General features: G+C 45.8%; 1 protein-coding gene across 2 annotated transcripts in view; it reads right to left on the bottom strand.

Annotated features, from left to right (window-relative positions):
- LOC308388743 (uncharacterized protein) overlaps window positions 1-24844 on the bottom strand; it is a 36315-nt gene extending 11471 nt beyond the window's left edge. Inside the window, exons 1-3 of one of the 2 annotated variants that reach the window (XM_080869626.1) lie at window positions 24137-24844; window positions 16428-16484; window positions 10423-12282 (exon numbers count right to left, since the gene is read on the bottom strand). In XM_080869626.1, coding sequence (XP_080725752.1) covers window positions 10423-12282; window positions 16428-16484; window positions 24137-24596 — 2377 coding nt within the window. In that variant the 5' untranslated portion in view covers window positions 24597-24844. The remainder of the gene's footprint in view (window positions 1-10422; window positions 12283-16427; window positions 16485-24136) is intronic. The other variant, XM_080869627.1, reaches the window with a different exon arrangement.
- Window positions 24845-25232: the final 388 nt, after the last annotated feature.

Below are 25232 nucleotides of genomic sequence, written 5' to 3' on the forward strand. Positions count from 1 at the left end.
CCTGTTAAAAGGGAGTTTTTCCTTCCCACTGTCGCCAAAGTGCTGCTCATAGGGGGTCACATGATTGTTGGGTTTTCTCTATTATTGTAGGATCTACTGTGCGATATAAAGCACCTCGAGGCTGCTGCTGTGATTTGGTGCTGCATGAATAAACCTGATCGACTGACCCAGCAGCTGAACGTCGCTTTGAGTGTGAAAACACGTCAGTCCCTGCTTCAAAGCTGTGATGATGTACAAGAGGTCAATGTGTATACTGAAATTTTAAAACGGCCTAATGTGACAGCTTACAGGACTTCATGTGATCGTGTAAAAGAAATAAAAGCAGCCTGTCGTCAGGCTGTGAGCTGGACAGCTGCCTTCTCGTCAGCTTGGATGGCGCTCGCTCAGAAAGCCGAAGAATTAAACTGAAAAATGTTTTTCTGCAGGAAAAAATGACCAAAATACTCAAAAACACTTCCTGTTAGGAACCTTTTCATCAACAGTCGAGCTCAGCATCACTCGAGTGTAGCTCGGTCTGATTTATAAAAACGTGCGATCAGACTCAGAGCGTCTGAACCGAGGACGGAGGTGAGTCACTGAGCTGTGTCCTCAGGCTAGCTTGCAACACAAAACTGAGTTAATTCACTGCAGCCCCCCCACCCACACACACACACACACACAGCAAATACTGCTTAGTCACAGTGCGACAGCCTCACGGCTACACGTTCTGTCACTTCATGGCCATCGCTCATTAATCTCTCACACACACACACACACACACACACACACGCAGTGCTGTGACCTCAGATGATGCAACAGCAGAAGGACACATGATGGTCAGCAGCGAGCGGCGTGAAAGAACATTTGAGCTTTTGAAACATTAAAGTGAGAAAAATATGATTTTAGTTCAACTGCGTCACTGACATCTTCACTACTCGAACATTTACTCTGAAAGGTCTACAAGAACTTCCTGAAAGAGCATCTCGTGCACGGCTGCATCATTTAAATCGAGTACGTCCTCCTTCATGATGCTACAGTGGAGTCATTCTACTTCCCGTTTTATTCCTACAGCTGCTTTGCATGATTCACAGTTCCAAACAACCCTTCTTTATATCTGATTCTGGACCTTGGTACCTGCCTTTTTAGCTCCTCCTCCTTATGTCAACATTGTTACAATTGGCTGCCACCACAAAAAACAGATGGGTGGGGCTTCTGTGCCTGAGATGACCATATTTGGGACATCCCTGCTCTGTGACATCATTCAGATCCAACAGTGTAAAAGAACTACCGTAAATGTCGGGCTATAAGCCGCTACTTTTTGCACAAGCTTTGAACCCTGCGGCTTTTAGTCAGGTGCGGCTTTTCTATGGATTGTCCATGATTTTTGTGATATCGTAAGACGATTTGTTTTGTGTGTTCCGCTGTTGTACGGCACTACGTTGCCTGGCGGAAGGATCGGGGTTCAAGAGTGGTATGTTAGTCACATGTCCGTCCGCCAGGCAACGTAGTGCCGTACGAAGTAGAGCTAAAAACAAACTTCAAAGTAGCGGTACGCGTTCAGCGGGAGTCGTGGATGATGAGCGGCGATAAACTTGCAAGTTATGCCCAACTCCACCGGTGGATTCTGACAGCGTGGAAAAGTGTGAAAACATCCACGATCACCAACGGATTTTGAAGGGCTGGACTGCTGCATGATGGAGAGGAGGACACCGCCACGGCCCTTCTGAGGGTGTTCGACTCTGACACTGACAATGAGGATTATCTTTGGTTTTGAAAGTGACAACGAAGGAGAGAAGCGGAGAGTGGATGACGAAGCCATCCTGAGCCTGTTTGTATCCGACACTGGAGAAGAGGACTTTGGTGGTTTTAGTGCGCAGGAAGAAGAGAAAGATGGTGGTGAATGACTGACTTTTCTTCTTGTTAAAGCTGTGTCACTGCACCTGAGCCTAAAAGGTAGTCCGAATCTATTTTTCTGGTGTGCTGTAGGTTATTGTTATGTACTACATGTGCAAATATGTACCCATAACTTGTTTTTCAAAATATTAATAAAAGTGATGTCTCCAAACAGCCATCTCTTTCCTGACAATTCCCTTTGTGCATATTCTCTTACATATGATAAGTCAACATTGAAACACCTGCGGCTTTTGGTCAGGTGCGGCTAATGTATGTACAAAACAGGATTTTCCCCTGATTTTAGCTTGTGCGGCTAATATTTAGGTGCGCTTTGTAGTCCGGGAAATACGGTATGTTAAACTGAGTGTTTAGAGCAGGATTACTGTAAATACACAGCTTATTATTAAAAACTTCAACCTAGAAAGATGGACGACAGGAAATAAAGGACGCAGTCCACGCCCACTTCAAAGATGCTAACGTGCTAACTTTTCTAGACCAAGGTTCACGTAATGCAGCAGGAAAAACGACATCAAACCGTGCGGTGGTCATATACTTGAATATAATTATAAATTAATAAATGCGTGCCACAAACCAAACCTTAGTTTTCTCCCATCACTAATGAAGTTCGTACGTCACAGCAGTCAACATCAAAGCCTTTCTGTGGTTATCAAACAGAAACCTGAGGCCCAAATTCTTCATTAGTCTGTTAATTGATTAGCTAATCAACACTATTGACTGCAGCTGATTTTTTGTCTTACAGTAAACTGAAACCGTGGCGGTGAGCAGCTCCTGTGAGCGATTACACTGCAGAAAAACCCTCAGACTGTAGTCAGGCTGATGAAATCAACGACTGAACGGATCACCTCCAGCAAAGAGGCGTGTGATTGGTTCAGCTTCATCACTCTGAAATCTATGGACAGTGTTTCTGTATATTTTTACAGACGTGCAGCTTTTCTGTGACCAACTCTAAAAAACATCAAACTGAAAAAGTAAGAGTTGGAAAGTCCTCAGAGAGGCTGTTCAGCCTCTTGTTTTCTCCTTTATTTTGTTGAGATAAAGAAAATGAAGCTTTGGTTTGTCAGGATGAAGACCCGGAGAAAAGAAAGCAATGATGCTTTTTCTGGAGTATTTGTTCTGTAAAGTCTGAAAATCGTGAGAAATGAAAGAACAGCTGGTACAGGAGGTCTGAGCACGTCTCAGGTTCAAAGATACTGTTTGAAAAATGAGAAACGACCTTCAGAACGTAGCAGAGCTCAAAGCTTCAGACCGCCAGGAAAATCCACACCACGGAACCAGTTCACCGTTTTTGGGAAAAAGCTGAAAAGCAGCAAATCCTCAGATTAGAGAAGCTCAAAGCATGAGCTGGATTTTTTTAAACATTTAATCCACACAGAAAAAACCCAAAACAAGATGGCCAGAGGGTCAAAGCAGGGTCGAGGACTCTGACAAGCCCACCAATAACAAGCACAGGAACACGATGTTAAAAACTCAGACGGCGAGTGACCGACTGACATCCAACCATCAGTCACCTGCACGCGGGTCACATCAGACACACCTGTGCTTCAGTCCGGAGCCAGGGAAAGGTCAAACAGTCACCACGGTAAAAGCTGCAGCAGGAACAACAACAACAACAACAACAACAATAATGGTTTATCTGTTTGTTTATCTGTAGCTTGTGAAAGTGATTGCTCACAGCCCTCAGCTGATGTCTGCAGACCTCATTCGGCAGAAGTGTGCACTAGAGCTGGGCGATAGAACGATAACGATATGTATCGCGATATAACTTTTACTCGATAGAGAAATTAAGCTATCGCGATAGACCTCGCCGCTCTTGTCCTCTTAAAAAAAAAAAAAAAAAAAAAAAAAAAAAGGTCAGCCAATCCAAATTAAGTAGCGCAGAGCCGAACCAATCACAGCCGCAGCGTCACGTCGCGTGACTTGTTACGTACAGCACAAGTGCCAAGCCGCACGTGTGTTTGTTTGGGAAGCAGCCAGCGGGTAATGGAGGAAATGAGTGTGCCGACTAGAAAAATCAACCGAGCGTGACCGAAGAGAAAACAGATGATGGTTCCAACGCCGGAGAGATTGTCGAACGGAAGAGCCAGAGAAGTTCCGTAGTGTGAAGGTATTTCGGCTATTTCAAGTCTGACAAAAAACAGAGTAGCGTGCACTGTAAATGTGCCGAAAGCAAGTCTGGAAATACAATAAACTGGTGCATGCGTCACACTGTGCGCCACGTTATTGTTTCGGTGAAATGAATTTCTACAATACTGTTAATTCTACTCTCTGCAGTGTTTAAATGCTTACATATACACACAGTTACTGTCCCTCCACACATACACTCGGTTCTGCTTCTATGCCCCAGCTTTGTTTACTTTTTCCCACCGAGGCTTCTAGACTTCTGATTGGCCAACATTTCTGCACGGTTAGGAATCTAGCGCCACCTGCTGCTTTGGCATGTTCATAGCAGCGTTTTCCTTCATTTCTGCCTTTATGTGTGGACGGGATTATTTTTTAAAACGAAAACGGAAAATCTCCGTTTTCAAAAATACCCGTGTACGTGTGGACGTAGCCTCAGTCTCTGACTGGAAGCGCTAATTCGTCATTTGGCTTTTGTCAGACTAAAGTAACTGTTACAACTGTTTGAAAAGCTCAGCTATACAACAAGGAGAGATTGAGAATTTCCTTTTAGTTCTCAGTTTATTTGATATTGACAAAAGTTAGTCAGTTTTGTCTGTTCTTCTGTAAAACAAACTAAGATTTATTTTTAGAATTAATATTTTGTTTCTAAGTGGAATTGACAGTTTAGTCTGTTTCGTTTGTTCTATTTTGAAACTTAAACGCTTTAGCGGCTGCCTTTTGTGTAGTTTGCAATATTTGCCTTTTTCTATCTGAAAAAGTCTCATGTTCCTTAAGTACATCTACCCTGTTGAACTTCATCCATCCATTCACGTCCGCTTAATGGATGAACTTATTATGGGAAATAAATATTTAAATAAAAACAAGCTGCTGATTATTTCACATTTTACTTGTGAGCAACGGCACATTTAAATCTTACAAATATAGTTATTTGGCTTATATCGTGATAGATATCGTTATCGCCTGAAATGAAAAAAACATATCATGATATGAAAAATCTTATATCGCCCAGCTCTAGTGTGCACACGGATCTCATAAGACACGAGACTTCGCTCCCAGCTGAGCACACATGATATTAAACAGAGCCAGGATAACGACTAAAATCCCCCAAAACTGAATGTTTCCAATCACACGAGAAAGACAAGCAGCAGAAAACTGGAAAATTTAGTGGAAAATGATTAAAAATGTGAATAAATGTCCAAGATAAAGAAATGTGTTGTTTGTTAAACTGATAATTGTTGAGTTTCCTCACAGAAAGCTGGACATGCTCAGACGTGAGGACAAGGAAACCAGCAGATCGAGGTCCCGCAGCTCTAACACGACCCTCATGTAACGCATGCTGCTGCTGCTCCAGCTCATCTGCATGTGCCCACTGTATTAGCCAATCATTAACCTGCCAGCTAACGTCACCCCTCTCTCCGATCTCCCCTCCTCCTCCTTCCTGCTGTCCACCTTTGGTCACAGTGGCTGACTGGCCGACTGTCCAAAGGTCCCGGAGCTGCAGGGACGACACCCGAACACAAGCCAGAAAATTCTGCAGCTCCCACACGAGACAGACCCCACAAACCTGCTCTGAGGTCAAGCTGTTCACCTCTTAGGAAGCTAAACGAGGCTAAAGCGAGTCAGAGACTCCTGAGCCGCACACATCTGCAGAGTTTCAGGTTAATTCAGCACAACGTGGGCGTCTAACGCAGGCGAAGGAAAGTCAGAGCGGTAAAACACGAGCGGTGTGTGCAGGCGGAGCTGCGGGAGGAGGACGAGGCAGAAAGGTGGAGGTTTACCCTGCTCCTTCCAGTGCTTGGCGGCAGCGTCACACTCCTTTCTGTCCACAGAGTTGTTATCCATGCCGTCCGATCAGCAAACAGTCATTCCACTCAGAGAGGGACCCGACAGGCAGCAGCACAGAGAGAGTGTGAGGAAAGGTGTGTGTGTCGGGCTGCAGGAGGAGGAGGAGGAGGAGGGAGGAGGAGGAGGGAGGGGAGAACCTGAGCAAGGCTTCCTCTGAGGGGGGGTGACTGCAGCGGGCGAATAAGTCCCTCCCGCTGGCTGTCAGCTGACTGTCTGCTGCCAGCGCTCTGACGCAGCAACTATAACCGGCTCAGCCTAACCCCCACCTTCCCTCCTCCCTCCAGCCTCCACCCTCCCTGTCTGCCTGCTCTGGCTTCCTCCTCCTCACACAAAGCCAAAATCATGTTCCTTTTTCTTTGGATGTCCCCCTAGTTTTCCTTTGTCATCCCGTCACAGCGAAATCTGCTGACGAAGCAGGCGATGACACCACGATGCAGGAACCTCGAGCCACAGACTGTATATAAAAGACGGCCACGCCACCTACTGGTTTGTCCGCATTCAGAAACAATTCAGCCATGCTGGGCTGTTTCATGTGACCATATTAATGCAGCGCATGGGCACATCACAAGGACACAGATACCAGCTAATGAGTGCAAAGTGACACAATCCTTGTTGGACGGGCTGTCAGTGCAGTTAATGCACAGCACGCCTTATTGTTCTTCAGCTGCAGATTTTGGTGCAATCAGTGTCTTCAATTGTTTCTAATGTCCAGCAGGGGGCGACTCCTTACGTCTGATTGACACTGAGCCAGCTGCTCACCTGGACTCTGAGCTCAGTAAACTATTTCCTGGTCTCAGTCACGGCTTTAAAGTCTTACTGAATAAAACATGAAGTTCGTTTTGTCAAGTTTGGCTCCATTAGAGTCAAAACGGACCAGAGGAAAAGCATGACGCTCATTGGCTAACTGTGACTGGGAGGTCAGATCCTGGTTGTAATATCTGGTTTCAGAAAACTTGAGACTTCAAAACCAGGACTTTCCATCCATCTTTTATATACAGGACCACTTTGAAATTAGTCTAAAAAAATGTCACAAAACAGCCAAAGAGTCGTTACATGTTGTGTTTTTGTCTGACCCAAATCCACACAGTCAGTTTACCATGAGTTTAAAGTCAATAATAAGCTGTTATTGATCGGTTAATCACGGCTTCTGTTCCACTCAGTATCTAATCACTATCTAATGTCACTGCGAACTAACCGCGCCCCCTGTTATCAAACCGTTGCAAAGACATGTTTGTATTTCTTTCAGTTCTCCAACATGAAACTGATCATCAGATCTGCCTTCAAACCACTGTGACTGACACCAACAAGGTGATTATGGCTGAGAAAATGAATAAAGGCAGAAAAGCTTTAAAGAACAGAACGAAGCACCGAGGACCTGCAGGAGGCTTTGAGCTGCACTAGTGTCATCAGAGTGGTAATTATTAACTTGAGCCACTAGAGGGCACCAACGTCCTTTATCCCTCTTTTATTCTCTCTTTCAGCCACATCAGCAAACACATCTGACTGAAACAGTTTCAGGGCTCAGTTTTAACCAGGCCCAAAGTCTGGACGTTTAATCCAAAAAACCTCCTGGACATTACTGCTGCATGTGTGGCATACAGCCACATAAAGGCCTCATCACAGTTCCACACAAACCACAAACAAACTTCCTCAGCTCGGACCGAGCGTTGCTTTTCTGTTCCATCACGTTAAGATTAGCATCATTTCGCTAATGCATGACTGTGTGCAACAGCAACACCGGCTGGTTTAACTACATTTGTATTTGTATTTGACTTAACTGCAGCCTCCCACCACTGGGTGGAGGATGTGCAGCGTCACACACTTTCCTGCTGCATCAGTTTAAAACAGCGAACTCAGGGAGCGTTACCGAAACGTCATCACTTATCTGTGCTTTGACAATGTGCACGAGATGGTCTGATAGCAAACACACCATCACCTCTCCTCTATGGGACACATTTTACATATTTGTGCTCAGAGCTCGTGATTGCTTCTTCCTGCAGGCTCGAGCTACGAGAAAGTCGTCTAAATGTGAACTTCAGTCTCCAGCTGGATGCCCACAGTTTGAGCTGCAGTGATTTCACTGTGCAAACAGATGATTACATAAAGAGGAAGTGCACGTTTGCACACAGTGACCCTCCACCTTCATCTGACTCTGAATGACTTTGCCCTCTGCTGTTGTAATCCAGTGGGGACGTGACGCATTCCCCACAGTAGAAACCTGCAGAAGCTCTCCCTCAGCGGGGAGCTGGACACGCTCCAGCAGCTTTCTCCCCTCTGGCTTCCAAAATAAAAGCACTGAGCAGCTTTGATTTGATAATGTGGACACAGTGGCACAGTTATCCAGCATGTCATCGGGTCAGGCCAGGAGGACGTCCCGGGCTGGATCTGTGTTATGAATCAGGAGACTGTCACAGCTTTCTCCAGTCACATCATTCAAACTGTTCCACAACTCACTGTTTACATTAAACTCATCATCATAAACACAGTCACAGGGATGCCAGTTAGCTGAGGTGAAGACTGGCAAACAGCTGCCCGTCAGAGGCCACACCCCTAATAATGCAAGGCTTTATCCAGGTGGGTTATTGAAACGTTCTCTGCCAAAACAAAAGTTTGTGTCAGGCTGTAAAGTTTTTACATGGGAGTCTATGGTGACGGGCTCACTGCTGCCTCTGCTGGACACTACAGGAACTGCGGTTTCCAGCACTGACTGACATTATTTCTCATCTTGAAAGCTCGAGTTTTTATACGTAAGTTCAAAGATTTTCTGCTTTTGTTACAAATGACAGCAAACTGAGCCTCAGACAAAACGAGACATCTGATGCAATCAGTGTGCTCACACATGTAAGGAAATCAGTGAGCTGATGTTTTCATCGGTGAGGAAGAGGAGCTCAGACAGCAGCGCTGCACCTCGGGTTGCATAATGAAGAACATTTGCTGAGTGTTTTCTGGGTCGGAGAACCCTTTGTGGGGCTGCCAGTGTCGCAATGCAGGGAGGAGGAGGAGGCTTTAATTAACAGGAGATCCCAACACACACACACACACGCACACACACACGCGCACACACACACGCGCACACACACACGCGCACACACACCTAAAGCCTCGGCAGCTCATCCTAGAACCACAGTCCGCTTACACAGCCTGCTGTGAGCTGATCGATATCAGTGGCCATTTAAAGGAAGATGACGCTCTGCCGCGCTCACAGAGACGCCTCCTACAAGCCCCGAAGGACACAACTCTGCATCTGTCTGATAAACTCTGATCAACCCGCCGCTCAGCTCACAGAAACTTTGTCACGCTGCAGTTTTCCTCCAATCATCCCCTCAGGGCAAAATGAAAACGAACCAAAAACAGACGAAACAGGAACTGGAACTGTGCAGAAATCCGCTCTGCGTTTTACAGGAGGCAGCAGAAGCTGCTTCAAGGCCCCAAAATGCCTCTTTTGGGCAATTGGTAAAGAACATTTCAACAAAAGTGTAAGACAGAAGCAGGAATAATATGCAACATATTAATAACTGAGGCGGTTTCCTGCAATGCACCAGCCAGGGAGCGTTATCACACTGACCACCGAAGCCACAGAGGCTGAACAAATAATAAAATAAAGTAAATAGACCTGCAGATGAATCACTGAGCTGCAGTCCAAACAAATCTAACCATAACTATCCCAAAGGTGACAGACAGCAGGTGGGGGCCTCCCTCAGTGACATCATACAGATCCAAGGCGATGTTTAGAGCAGCTTTGGGCTCACAGGGATAAGTGAACGTACACTCGGCTCATTAAAAAGCTCTGGTCATGTTAATGTGAACATCCAGTCCTGAGCAGTTTATAGGCGGAAAGTACAACGTCCTCCTGACTCATTACAGTTCAGGTTATTCAGCACACAGGTTATCAGTAAATGACACTAAAGCATTCAGCCTCAGAGCATGAAATCTGACACAGTCCTGTGTGACAGTAAAACATGTAGTAAAACTCAGGAACAGGGTGTGGTCGGTTCTCTGTGTGCATGTGAGCGGATGCTGGGGTCTGAGGTAGTGCTGGGTTTCAGTCCAACATCTCAGGTTATGTCCAGAGGGAGGAAGATAAAACCAGGGAGTAAGATGATCGAATTCAAAACAAAAATGCTCAGCAGGCAACCAGAAACGCCTGGTGGACTAGTGTTTGTATATTCTACTCTATAAGCTTTGTTTAAAAAGTTTAGGTTTAAAAAGGACAAATCAAAATTTAACAAAAACTAATCAAAACCAGCTTTACTTACCGTGTTTTTAAACATAAAAAAAATAAAGTGATCAAATGCACAGAAATGGTGTTACTCGAATGAGACAAATGCACAAAATCCAACAAAAGGTCGAACGATGAGGAACACAACTACAAAATGCAAATGTTAAGATTCAAAGAAATGCAAAAAGACGATGCAACCAAAGGAAACACTGACTGGTTGGTTGGATGGAAGAAAGTAATGGAGGGGAACTAAGAATGGAGATGGAAGTTATGTGGATGAACATGGAAGTGCCAGTAAAAGTGTAGTGGGGGGTGGTATCCATGCTGGAACTGGGTTATTTTACCTGCTCTTATGTTCAGGTTTGGCATCTTAAACGGTTTGCCGCCCTCCGCGCTCTTCTTCGCCGCTGGCTCCTCTGGTTTGCAAACAGGGGAATGGGTGGTAGGAGCTTGGGGGGGTGGGGGCTGCTGGATGTCGAGCTTCTCCAGCTCAGCCTTGCTTTTCTGGGGGGAGGCCTGTGTGAGGAGGCGGTAGGAGCTCTGACTTGGAGCTTCTTCTTCAACCTCCGGGGGCGGGGCTACTTTTGCGATTGGATCCTTTTGTCCAAAGCTGAGATCATCATCCATGGGGATCTCCGGGGGCTTGGAGGCTGCAAACTTGGAAGTATCCAGAGCTTCAAGAAACTCGTCAATAACACCCCTAGGTGGTCTTTCGATGAATTCAAATTCCTCAGAGGAGACTTCATGCTCGGAGACCTCCTCGGCCATCTCCGGCTCCTCCAGCTCCATCTTCAGGTCCTTCTTGTCAGTTTCCACCTGGAAGCTGGCAGGGTTCTTTGCCATTGCTTCCAAGACCGGCGAAAGGGAGTCTGCTGTTGGAGACTCTGAATCCGAATCCTCAGCAGGGGTCTTCTTATTCTGGAAGTCGAGTGGCTCAAACTTTCCGGTCATTTTGGGAGAATCGTGGCTTGAAAACCAATCTTTCTGTTGAATCTTGACAGGTTCCTCTTCTTTTGCTTTAGTTGGGGTAGTTTCCTCGGCCTCTTTGACGAGATCAAATGCGCCAAAGGTTTTGTCATCTTCTGCTTTTTCTTTATCTGTAGCTCTCCCCTCCATCTCCTCAGTCATCTCTTTCAGCAGGGAAACTTTAGCCTCAAAAGCAAAGGGGTTATTAGCAGACAGATTGATCGGAGGATTGGGCGACTCCATCATCCTTCGTTCGAGGATGGGGCTCTGCTCCTCCGGACTTCCCTCAGAGGAGCCGGAGTCTAGTTTGTCGGGGTTGAGCGGGGAAGACTTCAGGATGTCTGGAAGCGAAGGCGGCAGAGCAGAATCCTCCTCTTCCTCTTCATCATCATCATCATCATCTCTGAGACCAGATGAGAACTGATTCATCGATTGCACGAGTGAGTCGGCAGTCATCTTGCCGGGCTCAAATGTTTTTCCCTCATCCAAGAAAGATGGTAGATTTTCCTGGGATTCTCCAATCTGCCCATACTGGACCAGATCGGGAGTTGGACTATCGGACATTTTAGATGCTCTGCTGTCTGACTTGGAGTCTCCAAAATGTGAGTAGCCGCTGTCCGCAAGTGGGGAAAAGCCATCAAATGGGTTATTGTTCTTCTTCACCTCGTACATCAAGTCATCTTCTTCGTCAGACTGGTTGCCGTGCAGGTCTGGCTCAAAACTTGGGGGGTTAATGGAGGCCGTGTCCTTGGGGAAGGAATCCATTGAGGGCTTGGTGTTGTCTTGAGAAGCTAGGTATGGTGAATCCCAGTGCTCTGTTGGGTTAGAGGAGGCAACGTGAGACTCAGGGACCATCATCTGGGGATTCACGGGGGAGGGGCCAGTGGAAGACCTGTCTGAGCTAATCAGCTTCTCGTCAGGCGAAAAGGAAATGCCACTGTCTTCGCATGGATTATGAGGCCCTGGGTCTTTCCCTAAACTCAGGTAAGGACCAGCTAATGGATCTAGAGGGTCTTCCTTATTCTTACTACTGCCTGGTCCAGAGTCACCCCCCCAAGGCATGTCCTTGGAAAGAGTAGCAGGGGGTTCAGTGGAGAAGGAGCCCAGGGGTGCAGCAGATCCTGAAGCAGGGGGCTGGTTGGGACTCTCGGTCAAAGAGAGCTCTTCCAGAGAGTCGGGGGAGTGGAGAGGGGAGATGGGAGAGATGGGAGCAGGGGAATCACCCTTCTGCCCAAGTGCTTGAGTAGAGAGGGAGGAGGGAGAATGCAATACAGCACATATCAAAGACATACTCCATTCCTTACAGTGCCCACCACACCTGGGTAGAACAGCTACCAACAACATTCAGAAAAGGTTCAGAGATTTAGACCAGACAACGGCTATGAAAGGTGGCGGTGGCTGGTAGACCAGTTCAGTATAACCCCAAAAACAATCAGCTAAAAGGATAATACTAAATACTAATACGTTGTGTGTGATTTTAAGTCTTTTATATTACAGTATTGGCTTGAAAGAATATATTTTTGGAGTTTATGTTTGAAAAGAAATGGGGCTTGTCTAATGTTTGGGGACCAGATCCAGTATAACATGGTCATGTTGAGACATTGTTGGGATTGTATATAAATGTAATGCCTACAACAGATAGATTAGAAAAGACAAACGTTGCTTTGGTGCTGGAACACCTGACTTTGGATCCAACCTAATCGTAAACCAACACATTTGTTGTTGTTTTTTAGATTTAATGATTATTTCAAACATTTTAACTTTCATGAGCAGAGATTTTCAGCCCAGCTGTCACTGCATCCCCTCTTGAAATAGTCTCAGGGTTGACTGGCTGATATGGTCTTATGCAAGCAATCAGCAGTGTTCTTTTCACTGGGAGATATTGCCTTTCAGAGGACTGACGGGGAGGAACAGGTGACTAATGAAAAACACCATCACGTTTTCTCAAAGGTGGACTCCAGGCCTAAGGATGAGTGCTGGCTTCGATGATGCTTTCACTTGTTCGACTTCTACTCACCTTCAAACTAACTGACATCACATTAAACAAATATTTGATATGACTGTATGTGATGTGCATAAAGATGATGGGCAAAGTCAAGTGATAATAATAATTAACAAAATGCTTTGTCCTGAGCCAGTCAGCAGTCACTGTTGGGCTCAGGCAAGTCCACCGGTGTAAAAACATGGGGGGATTTTTCACGGGTAACCTCTTCCTGCTTCTGCTAACAGTACTGGTTCACTCCTAAACACATACCGATTTCTTGTTATGAGAGTTACTGACCAACCATAATGTGATGGGATTTAAGTATACTGACAAAATCATCTCCCTGCACAAAAAGCCGACAATATCATAGATTGTAAGCTTATCTTTGAAGTTCGCCTGCTAAAATGGGATTGACTGCATGACTGTTGTCTTATTTCCTAAGTGGCATAAAACACATTCTTTAAGTGCTGGAAATATGAATTTAAATTAGGGCTGCTCGATTATGGCAAAAATGATAATCACGATTATTTTCACTGAAATTGAGATCTCGATTATTTGACGATATTTATTTAACAATAACAATGTGTTGAATGATGACTTTAAAGATTGTCAAAAAATAATCTAAAATAGTGTACAAATACTGATAACAGTGCAAATGTTTGCAATATAAGAAATAAATGAAAAATGTAAACATCTATGTTTAGTGAACTTTGCAGTGTTGCTCTGTGGTGCAGCTACGACACCGTAGCAAAGTTTACACACTGTGTCTACTTGATCCACGTCTGACTGAACCCATAATGTTTCCACACCACTGAAGGTTTTTACCTCTCTTTTCAACCAACGGCCGTCACTCTCCTCTCCAAATAACTTCTGCTTAGCTTTCCGAGCTTCCCTCGGGTCCTCTTAATCAGCGGTCCCCAACCCCCGGGCCAGGTCCGTGAGTCGTTTGGTACCGGGCCGCGAGAGTTGAGGCTCAGGTGTGAAATGTTTAGTTTTCAGTAGAGCTGGGCGATAGAACGATAACGATATGTATCGCGATATAACTTTTACTCGATAGAGAAATTAAGCTATCGCGATAGACCTCGCCGCTCTTGTCCTCTTAAAAAAAAAAAAAAAAAAAAAAAAAAAAAGGTCAGCCAATCCAAATTAAGTAGCGCAGAGCCGAACCAATCACAGCCGCAGTGTCACGTCACGTGACTTGTTACGTACAGCACATTAACCCCCCCACGTGCTCTACAGCGAGGGGGTCAGACACAGTCATTTTCATTTTATGATGATATGTATATATATTTTCCCTGTGTTTGTTTGGGAAGCAGCCAGCGGGTAATGGAGCCAGCGCGTAATGGAGGAAATGAGTGTGCCGACTAGAAAAATCAACCGAGCGTGACCGAAGAGAAAACAGATGATGGTTCCAACGCCGGAGAGATTGTCGAACGGAAGAGCCATAGAAGTTCCGTAGTGTGAAGGTATTTCGGCTATTTCAAGTCTGACAAAAAACAGAGTAGCTGCACTGTAAATTGTGCCGAAAGCAAGTCTGGAAATACAATAAACTGGTGCATGCGTCACACTGTGCGCCACGTTATTGTTTCGGTGAAATGAATTTCTACAATACTGTTAATTCTACTCTCTGCAGTGTTTAAATGCTTACATATACACACAGTTACTGTCCCTCCACACATACGACTCGGTTCTGCTTCTATGCCCCAGCTTTGTTTACTTTTTCCCACCGAGGCTTCTAGACTTCTGATTGGCCAACATTTCTGCACGGTTAGGAATCTAGCTCCACCTGCTGCTTTGGCATGTTCATAGCAGCGTTTTCCTTCATTTCTGCCTTTATGTGTGGACGGGATTATTTTTAAAACGAAAACGGAAAATCTCCGTTTTCAAAAATACCCGTGTACGTGTGGACGTAGCCTCAGTCTCTGACTGGAAGCGCTAATTCGTCATTCGGCTTTTGTCAGACTAAAGTAACTGTTAAAACTGTTTGAAAAGCTCAGCTATACAACAAGGAGAGATTGAGAATTTCCTTTTAGTTCTCAGTTTATTTGATATTGACAAAAGTTAGTCAGTTTTGTCTGTTCTTCTGTAAAACAAACTAAGATTTATTTTTACAATTAATATTTTGTTTCTAAGTGGAATTGACAATTTAGTCTGTTTTGTTTGTTCTATTTTGAAACTTAAACGCTTTAGCGGCTGCCTTTTGTGTAGTTTGCAATATTTGCCTTTATTTATCTGAAAAAGTCTCATGTTCCTTAAGTACATCTACCCTGTTGAACTTATTATGGGAAATAAATATTTAAATAAAAACAAGCTGCTGATTATTTCACATTTTACTTGTGAGCAACGGCACATTTAAATCTTACAAATATAGTTATTTGGCTTATATCGTGATAGATATCGTTATCGCCTGAAATGAAAAAAACATATCGTGATATGAAAAAATCTCATATCGCCCAGCTCTAGTTTTCAGGGTTTTTAATCGGTTTTCAGCGTTATTTTGTTATCGTTTTTATCGTTAACTCGGTTTTCCTGGGTCTTTTCACGTGTGTTATGAATAAATCTTCTTTTTTTCTGTACCGGTACTGGTTTTATTTTGTTGTATTTATCCGCGACACCTTAAAGGCCGGTCCATGAAAATATTGGAGACCGCTGCTCTTAATTGTTGTGACGCGTGTTCGAAATGCAGAGAGGTGCGCTCGATTTGCCACACGGAGCAGCGCGAGAGTAAAGCACGAGGGAGGGGCTAATAATCGGCTCAGTCATTTTTAATGATCGTTGAAAGCCCAGATCGTAATTGTGATTAAAATTCGATTAATTGAGCAGCCCTAATTTAAACCCACCTAAAGTAGGGAAAGAAACAACTTTTATAGCTGTAATGTTAGAGTTGGGTCTGTTTCTTTGGGAATAAACTGGACTTACACGACTACCATCCACAGTCAGGTTTGCCCACATTTGTCTGGTCTGTAAACCACCTTGGTTTGACGTTTGGTGGTGCAATAAATGTTTCCCCAGGTCTGGCGCCAATAAACCATGCCCAGAGTGTCAAACAAACTGCTAGGTGACCACAGATAATGATTCCTCTCAATTAAGTTTTCAAAATATAATTTAACAAATGCACAAACCTGAGGAGAATCATTATTCGTCTACAAACTACTCGTACAAGTTCAGGTCAGTCTACTCTACAACAGTCACATGTGAATCACAATGCAACACAAACACAGGCAAAGTCAGATTTAACAAACCCACGGCAAGCATCCCGTGTAAATGCTCACATGACGTAAAAAAACCTACAGCTTCTTCCATGCGATGAGTTATTTTAAAACAAAGAGTGAAGAATAAAGAACTGAAGAGGAAAATAAATGACCGAGACGGGGAAAGAGACGAGCAGAGAGGACTTGCCTGTAGGGAAGTGCATCAGAGGATGAGGCTGAGCTTTAGAAGAAGAAGAAGGTACATCTGTGGAAGAAACGAGAGAAAGCAGCAGAAAGTGAGTTTATGCAAGCTCAGAGGGAAAAGACCGAGAACAGAGAGAGATATCATCGCCAATACAAACTGAAGAGGAGATTTCTAAAGCCAAAAGTGGGTCTCTACGCCTCAAGTGACGGGATAAAATCTTAATCACAGCTCCCGAGCGTTAAAGAGAGAAACGTGGACGCCCACAGGGGGCTTCTTCACCTAATGCTTTTATTCAAAAAGGAGCAGCTGTGCATAGAAGTTCACACAGCTTACAGCGTTTAACAGCCTCTGTGCAATCGGACATGCCATCAATACCACGCCTTCACCCCCTCATCAGACCTGCAGGCTGTGGTTCACACTCAGTCCCTGCTGCAGGAGGCCAGGAGCCGTTTTAGCTTACTGGGCACCACGTTAGCAGTTTACACCCTCTCCAGGTACAAGAAGCCTTCATCACAGCTTCACCATCAATGTTTCTGCTGCTCCCAAAAACCAAACAAACAGTTAAAATGATTCAAATTCTTTTAGCGCCAATAAAACGATCAGCTGTTCAGCTCTCAGGTGTTGATGATGTTAATTCAGAGCATTTATGAGGTGAAGGAGCGTTGATGGCTTCAGAATTAGACTTTGTTCTACAATAATTCGATCATCTCACTTTCTATAAATTGCAATCTTTGCTCGTGCTGTAATGATTTCACCAAACAGCAACGTGACAGAAGTTTTATGAATATAAAAGAGCATAAAATTCACCGCACTGACAACATGAATCAAACATGTTTGTTACTGTTTGTGTGGACGTGAGCACCGTGTGCTACCTGAACAAGCTCTCCGAGTTACGTAAACACGCGTTAAAGGCCGGACGTGTCTTTAACTGATAGCAGATGACAAAGAAAAGGTCAGAGAAATGGTGACAGGCAGTAAAGCATCGGACGATTTGCTATGAAGAGACGTGAGGAGGTTTTCCCAGCTTTCACAGGAGACGCAACACGAGGGCGACCCAGAGGTTTCAGCAACACGCCGACTATCCATCCAAAAATACTCTAAAAATGTCAAATATGACAGATGTTTTCCAAACTCGTCTGGTTACACAACATCAGCACACAGACAGGAAACTTGACTGTTGTGCAAGTCAGAAAGCTCGAGCCAACAGCAATCGGCCGATTAAACCAAATGAAGCCGAATGACATTAAGGACGTGCTGAAAACGTCTGCTTCTTCCTGCTAATGAGCTTAATGCTGTTTCCCCCAAACAGATGACTGCCTACATGTGATGGGACAAAAACAGGGAAAGTGCTCCAACAAAATCCTCCACAGCAGCACGAACACACAGACTGCTCCTGCAGTCGTGCAGCGGTTAATGCACCATATTTTATCCAAGTCCAGTTCTCACTGAGATTAAGAACAGCCGGCTGAAGAGAAGCAGACGTCGACGTTAATGCAACTGTTGCACACGATCAAGTAAATATACAGACATACAGCTCGAGCTCCTGCGCTGAGCCGACTGGTCTTTAAAACTTTAAAGGACAAACTGAGAAAGATGTTTTGGCTGATTTTGGCTTTTCTACATCTGTGTATAGAAATTAGAGGCGACGTGAGAAGCAGACTAATCTTTGACTGACAGTTACACTGCTGCACTCAGAAAAACGAGCAACACAAGTGAAAGAAAACGAGAGAAATGCCTGGAATAAGTGAAGAAATCAGAGATTTTGAGCTAAAAAGGGCCAAAAACCATTAAAAGGCAAACTCTCAGAACGCAAGCACATAAAACTGAGTCGTCTACATAGAAGTGGACATAAGAAAAACAGGACTGTTAACACCCAAAATACAAACACAGACAACACCCCTGTGTCCAGATTGGGACGTATGTGCTAATATATTTACAGACTGGTTGGTGTCGCCCGATGAGCAGAGGGCAGCTCAAACACAGGCAGCAGATACTGCAGCTCTGGATAGCAACCGGCTGAGGACAGCAGGAGCTGCTAAATAATTAACATCCAAACCTACATGGATCTCTTACCTACCCTACAGAGACTGTTTACAAAGGACGGACGTCTGCAGGTGAGCCAATGATTAAGCATCTTTGAGCTGCATTCCTCTGAGCAGCACGCAGCTCCGACTCACTGAGGGTGGAACTTGTGCTCAGCTGATCTCGGAGCTCAGCAAACACTTTGTGGTCGCGTTGAATCAAACATGAAGTTCATTTTATAAATGATGGTCCCACCAGAGTGACCGTGGCTGTGTCCACCACGAGTTTGTGTTTTTAGGATGGAGCGAGAACGACTGACTGAACACGAGACAAGCTGAGAGCACTCAGAGGAAACACTCATCATCATCTTCCTCTCGTAGCTGTAGGAAGCCACGATCATAATGAAATTAAAATCGGATTGATTAGCCGGCTCCACACAGGCCTCCATCTTTAACTCAACGTCTTCATTAGCCAACAAAGAAATGATTCATAAAGAGATTAAAAAGAATGTTTTCATTCAGACTTTCATAAAATTAGATTATTAAAAGACAGAAGTCTGAACTGTGTACAGGCTGGAATGACGTTGCTCTTCATCAGTGAAGTTTCATGAAGGTCCAGAAACCATCTTTATCTCTAACGTCCTCTGAGCTCAAGGCCAAAATCAAAAACACCGACAGGAAACTTTCGTCATTTTGTGATTATTACAGATGAAAATCAAGAATCAGGACTCTGTGAATAATCTGATTAAATCATAAGCTGATTATCAGATTTATTAATGAATTGATTTTGATTACAAAGTGAAGCTGAGCTGATTACAAAGCTCAGTTTTATTTGTTACCTCTGCTGTCGAGGTTTGCCTTCCAGCGATGGAGAAGACCTGCGATGGAACCGAACAGGACATTTAACATGAAGTCACAGTCGACTAAATCTGAACTCTAACCTGTGGATTTTAATATGAAGGTAACAAAGCACAACATGGAGTCACGTTAGGTTTCGATGGCTCTCAGCAGACTCCCAGACTCAGCTGACGCTCCTCCACTGCTCATATGTCTACTTATCTCTGCATTTACACATTTTACATCCACCTAACAGCCCCGAAGCCCTAAAGTGTAACAGCAACATTAATAATACGCAGGTGTGAGCATTACCAATCATAACCAGCAGCAGCGACGCCTCGGCCTGCTGCAGGAATCGAACCTTTAACCCCGACACTTTACGACTGAGGAATGTGCTCCAAGCATCTCTCCTCGCCGCTCGAGCTAAACACAAAACTCCGCCTTCTTAAACGTGCGCTCGTCCAACCGCAGCAGCGCGTTTAAAGAGGAGGAAACCCCGAGACACCACTGCAGTCCGTCCACACACTGAACCCACGCAACCTCTGTGACACAAACCAGGACCTGTGTGGACTCATGTGACACTGCTATGTTTAATCTGACCCAGTCCCCAGAGACGGGGCTCAGGCTGAGAGGGAAACTGGCCTCCAGCTAAACCAGATCAAACCCGCCCGTAACGTCCGCTGACCTTCCTCTGAGCCCCGGCGTCTGCCTGGCTGGGACGTCTAAGGCCAAATAAACCCAAATTTAAACAGGACGGATGGAAGCGTGCAGATTTTCATGGATCTGTTCTTCCACTTCCTCGATTCACTCGCCGTCATCCATCTGACATCAGAGTTAGAAACCAGTCCAGAGTAAGTCTCGTCTGATGGACCAGGTTAGATATTCTCCATTCTACCACTCATCTCGTTCTTCAGCAGTTTTGTCTCTGAAACGTGGGCTTCTTATTTCAGATTTATTTTCCACCCGTCTTGCAACTTCCTGTCACAAAGAGAGAGGTGCTGCTGGCTGGTGCCAGGTTAGCCAAGAATTCTAACTAGCACTTCTGGTACCTGCTGGGAAAGGAAAAAGGTCAGATTTATTCTTTTCCCAGAATCCCCTGAAAGATGATCCCCTTCCAAACAGTTGGAGGTCTTTTCTACAAAGTCTGTTCTGCCTTTTCAAGGAAGTCCACACGTTTCCCAACCTGCTGCTACCACTGCTGAAGTCAGCCACTGTCAGAAGACTGCATTATTCTGACATGTGCTCTGTTAGACGTCTGCCTATGACAGAGCTCCATCTCTGATGTGAGAGGTCTGCAGTCCAGCCAACTTTAAAACACTTTTGCGTCTGCAGCAGCCGAACACGTGAAAGCTGAAGTCCGGATCAGAGCTTCTTTAGCCTGAAAACAAACAGATGACACAGTTTTCTGCCTCGTCTGATGAATCCGTTCATCGCGGGCAGGTATCACCTTTCACCGCACAGCTCTACAAGCTCTGAGCTTATCGCAGCGATAAGAGGCGGGATTAAATCAGATTAACACGAGCTCGTCGCCACGAGAACTCAGAGCTGCTGCTGACCGAGTAAAATACAAACAGAGCGGGCGTGGCTGCTGTGCCGGGTGGAGTCGCACTTAACCACACGTATGCGTCACCATCACTCTGACCACACCAGCAGCTCCTCACAAACAGACACTGACGGATGTAGGTGACCCCAAAACAATGAGATGTAGGCCGACGGCGAGCCCCAAACGATTACACAGCCTGTCTGTCACCGCGCCGCAGAAGGACGAAAACTCGCCGCAAACACCTTTTTCAAGGTGACGACCTGAATCTGTGCGAGAGCGAGGAGGAGAGAGGCAGCAGCACCTTCATCTCTTCTGACAAACAACATGACAAACATCGAGCTCCAACATTTCTGCCCGTTTTTATCTCAAAGCAAAAACAAACATATTTTTAAAAAGGTAACTTGTCATGACGCATGCTCCCGTGGTCAGCTCGCGCTGCACGTACATCTCTACGTGTGATCAGAAACGTGCTGTTTTAAAAGCTCTAGCAGCAGAACGTTGGTATTGTAGAAAATAAAGGATCGTTTGTTGGCTCTGAGGTACAAAAACACTAAAAATGAGCCGACTCGCCTCATCGACGCAGACGGGCAGCAAACATCAGAAGGAAGCAGCTGAACTTCCCAAAGAGACGGCGTGTTTTCTTCACTACATGAAAACACGCCCTGCTTCTGTCCTCAGACATTTAAACTATGACCTGACTGCTGCACGGCCTTTAGTCCCTCCTTTCTTAGTTTGGGCGTTTCTTTTCTTTTTTTTAAAGTTTGTTATTTACCGAATATTCTCAGATAAGTTGGAAGAGCAGAGTTTAGGAGAGGCGACCGGCTCGGGCAGGAAGAGCGACGCTGTTGTATTTGACCACTTAGATTTGGACCCCTGGGTCTTTGTCCAGAGCACTGATTGGATCGGGCCCAGCTCTAAAGAGGTGGCGACCACCCGAGGGATACAAGGGAGGCGGGACGGGACTGTTCCACTCCTGCACACTGTCCTGTGTGGCAGATCTGTTAGAAACCCTCGAGTTCCTTAAAATCTGCTTTGAAGAAGCACTTCAGCTGATACTGATCTCACTGGATCTAAAGAGGGATTTTATCCAGCTGCCTTTTGTGTGTGTGTTCAGTAATAAACACACAGAAACCTCCAACAAAGGTGGATTATTCCAGCACGCGCTGAAGTCATAATACATCTGCCAGAATAAAGTGGAGGCAGCTTCCTGTGATCAGACACAGTTGTTTTTACTGAAGCGTTTCAAATATTAAAAAGTGGTTTTTAAAACAGTCGTGGCTGCTGGAGGCAGAGAAATCTGGAGGCCTTCATGGGCACATTAATAACACCTCATCATGTAATGCCTGCTCTGAGCGCAGTAATTAAAAGAGGCGAGGCTGTTCATTACTTTATAATCGTGCAATAAACACAGGAGCATCAAACAAGAGGGCACTGTGGACCAGAAACAAAGAGAAAGGCAAGAACGGGCTAAAATGCAACAAAGGACGCATTTAAAAGCTTAATTTAATCTCAAATTGCCCAAAATTAAAGAAGAATTCACATCTCCTCTCCCTCCTACTCTCAGGTCACCTCCTGAGCGTGGCCTGGTTTCTGTGTGCCGAGGAAATCGTGTTTAACGGTGACATATTTTCGCCTCAGGTCTCTCAGGAGGTTAATGTGTGTGTGATGGAGCTGGCAGTGATGGAATCGATTCAGACATGGATGAATTTCTTTCTCGCTCCGTCTCTTTTGTTCTGGCTGCTTGCTGTAACAGGCGGTTTTTCCACCTCCGTCTGTGGCCTCGCCAAGCAGCCCCACCCTGCCTGCTGCTGCTCCAGCTCAGGCCTGTTTACCTGCCGAAAGCCACATTTACTCCACCAGATAAACAAAAACAACAGCGGCAGCAGCTGAAATGGAGCACTTCCTGAAAGTCTACGCAGTCCAGACATGACACAAAACGCCACGGGAGCAGGACCGAGCCCCAGCAGCCAGCGGCAGAGCCGATCTGGAGGCCTCTGGAGCTGATTCTTTTTTTCTGGGATCTGGGGTGTTGGTTTTTGGGTGGAGATTGTGGGGGTGGGTGAGGGTGTGGGTAGCCGGGGTAGGAAAATAAATCATGAAAGGCTGATTGGGGTTATTCTGGGAGCGGTGTGGAAGCCGACAGGGAGTGGACGCACAGCGGATTCCTTTGTTGTGACTAATCTCCCTGCTAACCGCGCATGCTTCCATTATCGGACGCGACCATGTCTATCCTGCCGCCGCTTAAATCAGAGCAAACAGATCCAAAGAACCAATCTCATACGGGTTTGTGTTAGCTGTGATTCTGACTCCGATATTACAGGTTTATAAAATAAAGCATTACAAGGGGAGAGCGCTGGAGTCCACCTCACGCAACACAATAGAGAAAACACACAATTTAATTTGTCTGCCTCATTTTCTTAACTCATGTCTGAAGGAAAATTCATGCCAAACATATCTGACAGCATTTCTTTGACGCTTCTGCTTTAATTTGTTGGGGGGGAGAAGGAATAAAGGGTGTGTCCGATAATGGAACCAGGATGCAACTACCGTTAGCATGCGCGGACACGCAGCGAGCGGAGAACAGATGCCCGGTTTAATAACAATAACGGCTCCGATAACGGTGGAACAAACCGCGTTTATTCCGGGAAATGTTTCCAAAAACACCCCAGTGCCGTTAGTTACAGGAAGCAGGCTGCCTCTGGTGGATAACTGGAGGATAAATGGTGCAATCCTGCCACCTCATCGGCTCACAGCCTGCTTCCTGCCGCCTGTTTGTCCGAACAGGTGGGCCGCATCACCACAACACAGCAAAAAAACCGGGCTAGCCTGCTAGCATAAAAAAACGCAAGCGTGCGCAAAAAAAACACCGCAACTGTCTCGTTTTTAAAAGAAAACACGCTCCGTGACTCCAGGAGTCTACCTCCCATCCATTTAGCGCAAACAGCAGCCAGGCTCAGTGATGAAGCACCTTTCGCTCCCCTCTGGGGTAGCATCGCTAGGCGGCTAAGAGGCTAAGCACTTAGCGAACAACACCCTGGAGAAATCCACACAAATTTAGCACAATCTAACACAACATAACTGAGACCAGGCGTTAAACGTGTCCAAGGGAGAAAAGGCAGCACTCTACCCCGCCTATTTTTATCTGCAGGTCGTTTTCCCCATTCAGGTGCACAGAAAACCGGTAAAAATGAAAAAAATATCCAGGTGCATTTCACCGAGTTTTAGGTAAAAGGCTTTAAAAATAGACCTTAAAGGTGTCCCTCCACTCTCGAATAACCCTGTCCTGCCGTTTATCCATCAGTGATACTCACACGACGCGGGAGCCGCTGGTTGCGCTGTCACCGCAGATCGCTCTGCTGCCTCTGCGGGGGATGGCGCTGCTTCTCGGGGTTCGGCCACTGGGAGGGCGTCGCTCTCGGGGGCAGGTTCTGGCTCCGGTGCGATCTTTGTACTCGCCGGCTCGGCTTTGGGAGCGGCCACTTCAGGCTCCTCGTGGGCAGAAGCTGGGCTGGTGGAGTCTGGGACTGCCGGTTTGAGGGCTGGCTCCGGTAACGTTACCGTCTCCTTTAGATCAGGGAGGGAAGTTTGCGTGAAGTCGTCAGGAACACTATCTTCAGCTCGGTGCCGCTCCAAAGCGTCTTTAGCCCCGCCAACGAGGTCCACAATGTCGTCATCCAGGAGGTAGTGGTCCGGTTCGGCCTGGTAATGGTGCACCTCGTCGTTGAACATAGGAGTGGTGGAAGAAACTTGATGCTCCTCGCTGTCTGCCATTTTTCTTGATTTTTCCCTCCTCCAAACGGTCTCCTGAGGTTGGAAAAAAGTTTCAGCTCCGGTAAATGTCCGCTCAGTCAGTCACCTCCTGTTGCACACGTCCACCAGGAAGAGCCGTGAAACCGCACCGTGAAGTCTCCGCCTGTATTCTGCCTCTGACCCCGGACAAAGTTGGAGCAGCTCACCGCAGGACAGTAACCACAGAGTCGGACCCGAGTCCCCAGATGGCCGCTGAGTGGGGGAGAAGGGGAAACACCAACGACCAATTACCTACGGCTTAACCCCAGAGTGACACAAGCTGTGACCAATCAGAGAGCACCGAAGGTGGGCGGGGCGTGATGGGACGCCGCCACAAAAGTGCTAAAAAGCAGAAAGTTGATTGCTCCTGTCCTGACATGACTTTCACATGTTTATAACTATGATGGTGTGAACTCTGAGGGCGAGGAGCTCAAACTAGTCGCCTTACTGAACTATTCAAGTCACGTGATCCTGTTTGAAATGATCCTGTAGAGCATAGGTGTCAAACTCTGGCCCGTGGGCCACATTTGGCCCGCAGTGTAATTACATTTGGCCCGCGAAGCCATACCAAATTACTACTAGAGCTGGCCTACTGGTATTATACAGCTAATATCTATA

This window comes from Rhamphochromis sp. 'chilingali' (assembly GCF_963969265.1).
Source record: "Rhamphochromis sp. 'chilingali' genome assembly, chromosome: 20".
NCBI classification, from domain to species: Eukaryota; Metazoa; Chordata; class Actinopteri; order Cichliformes; family Cichlidae; genus Rhamphochromis; species Rhamphochromis sp. 'chilingali'.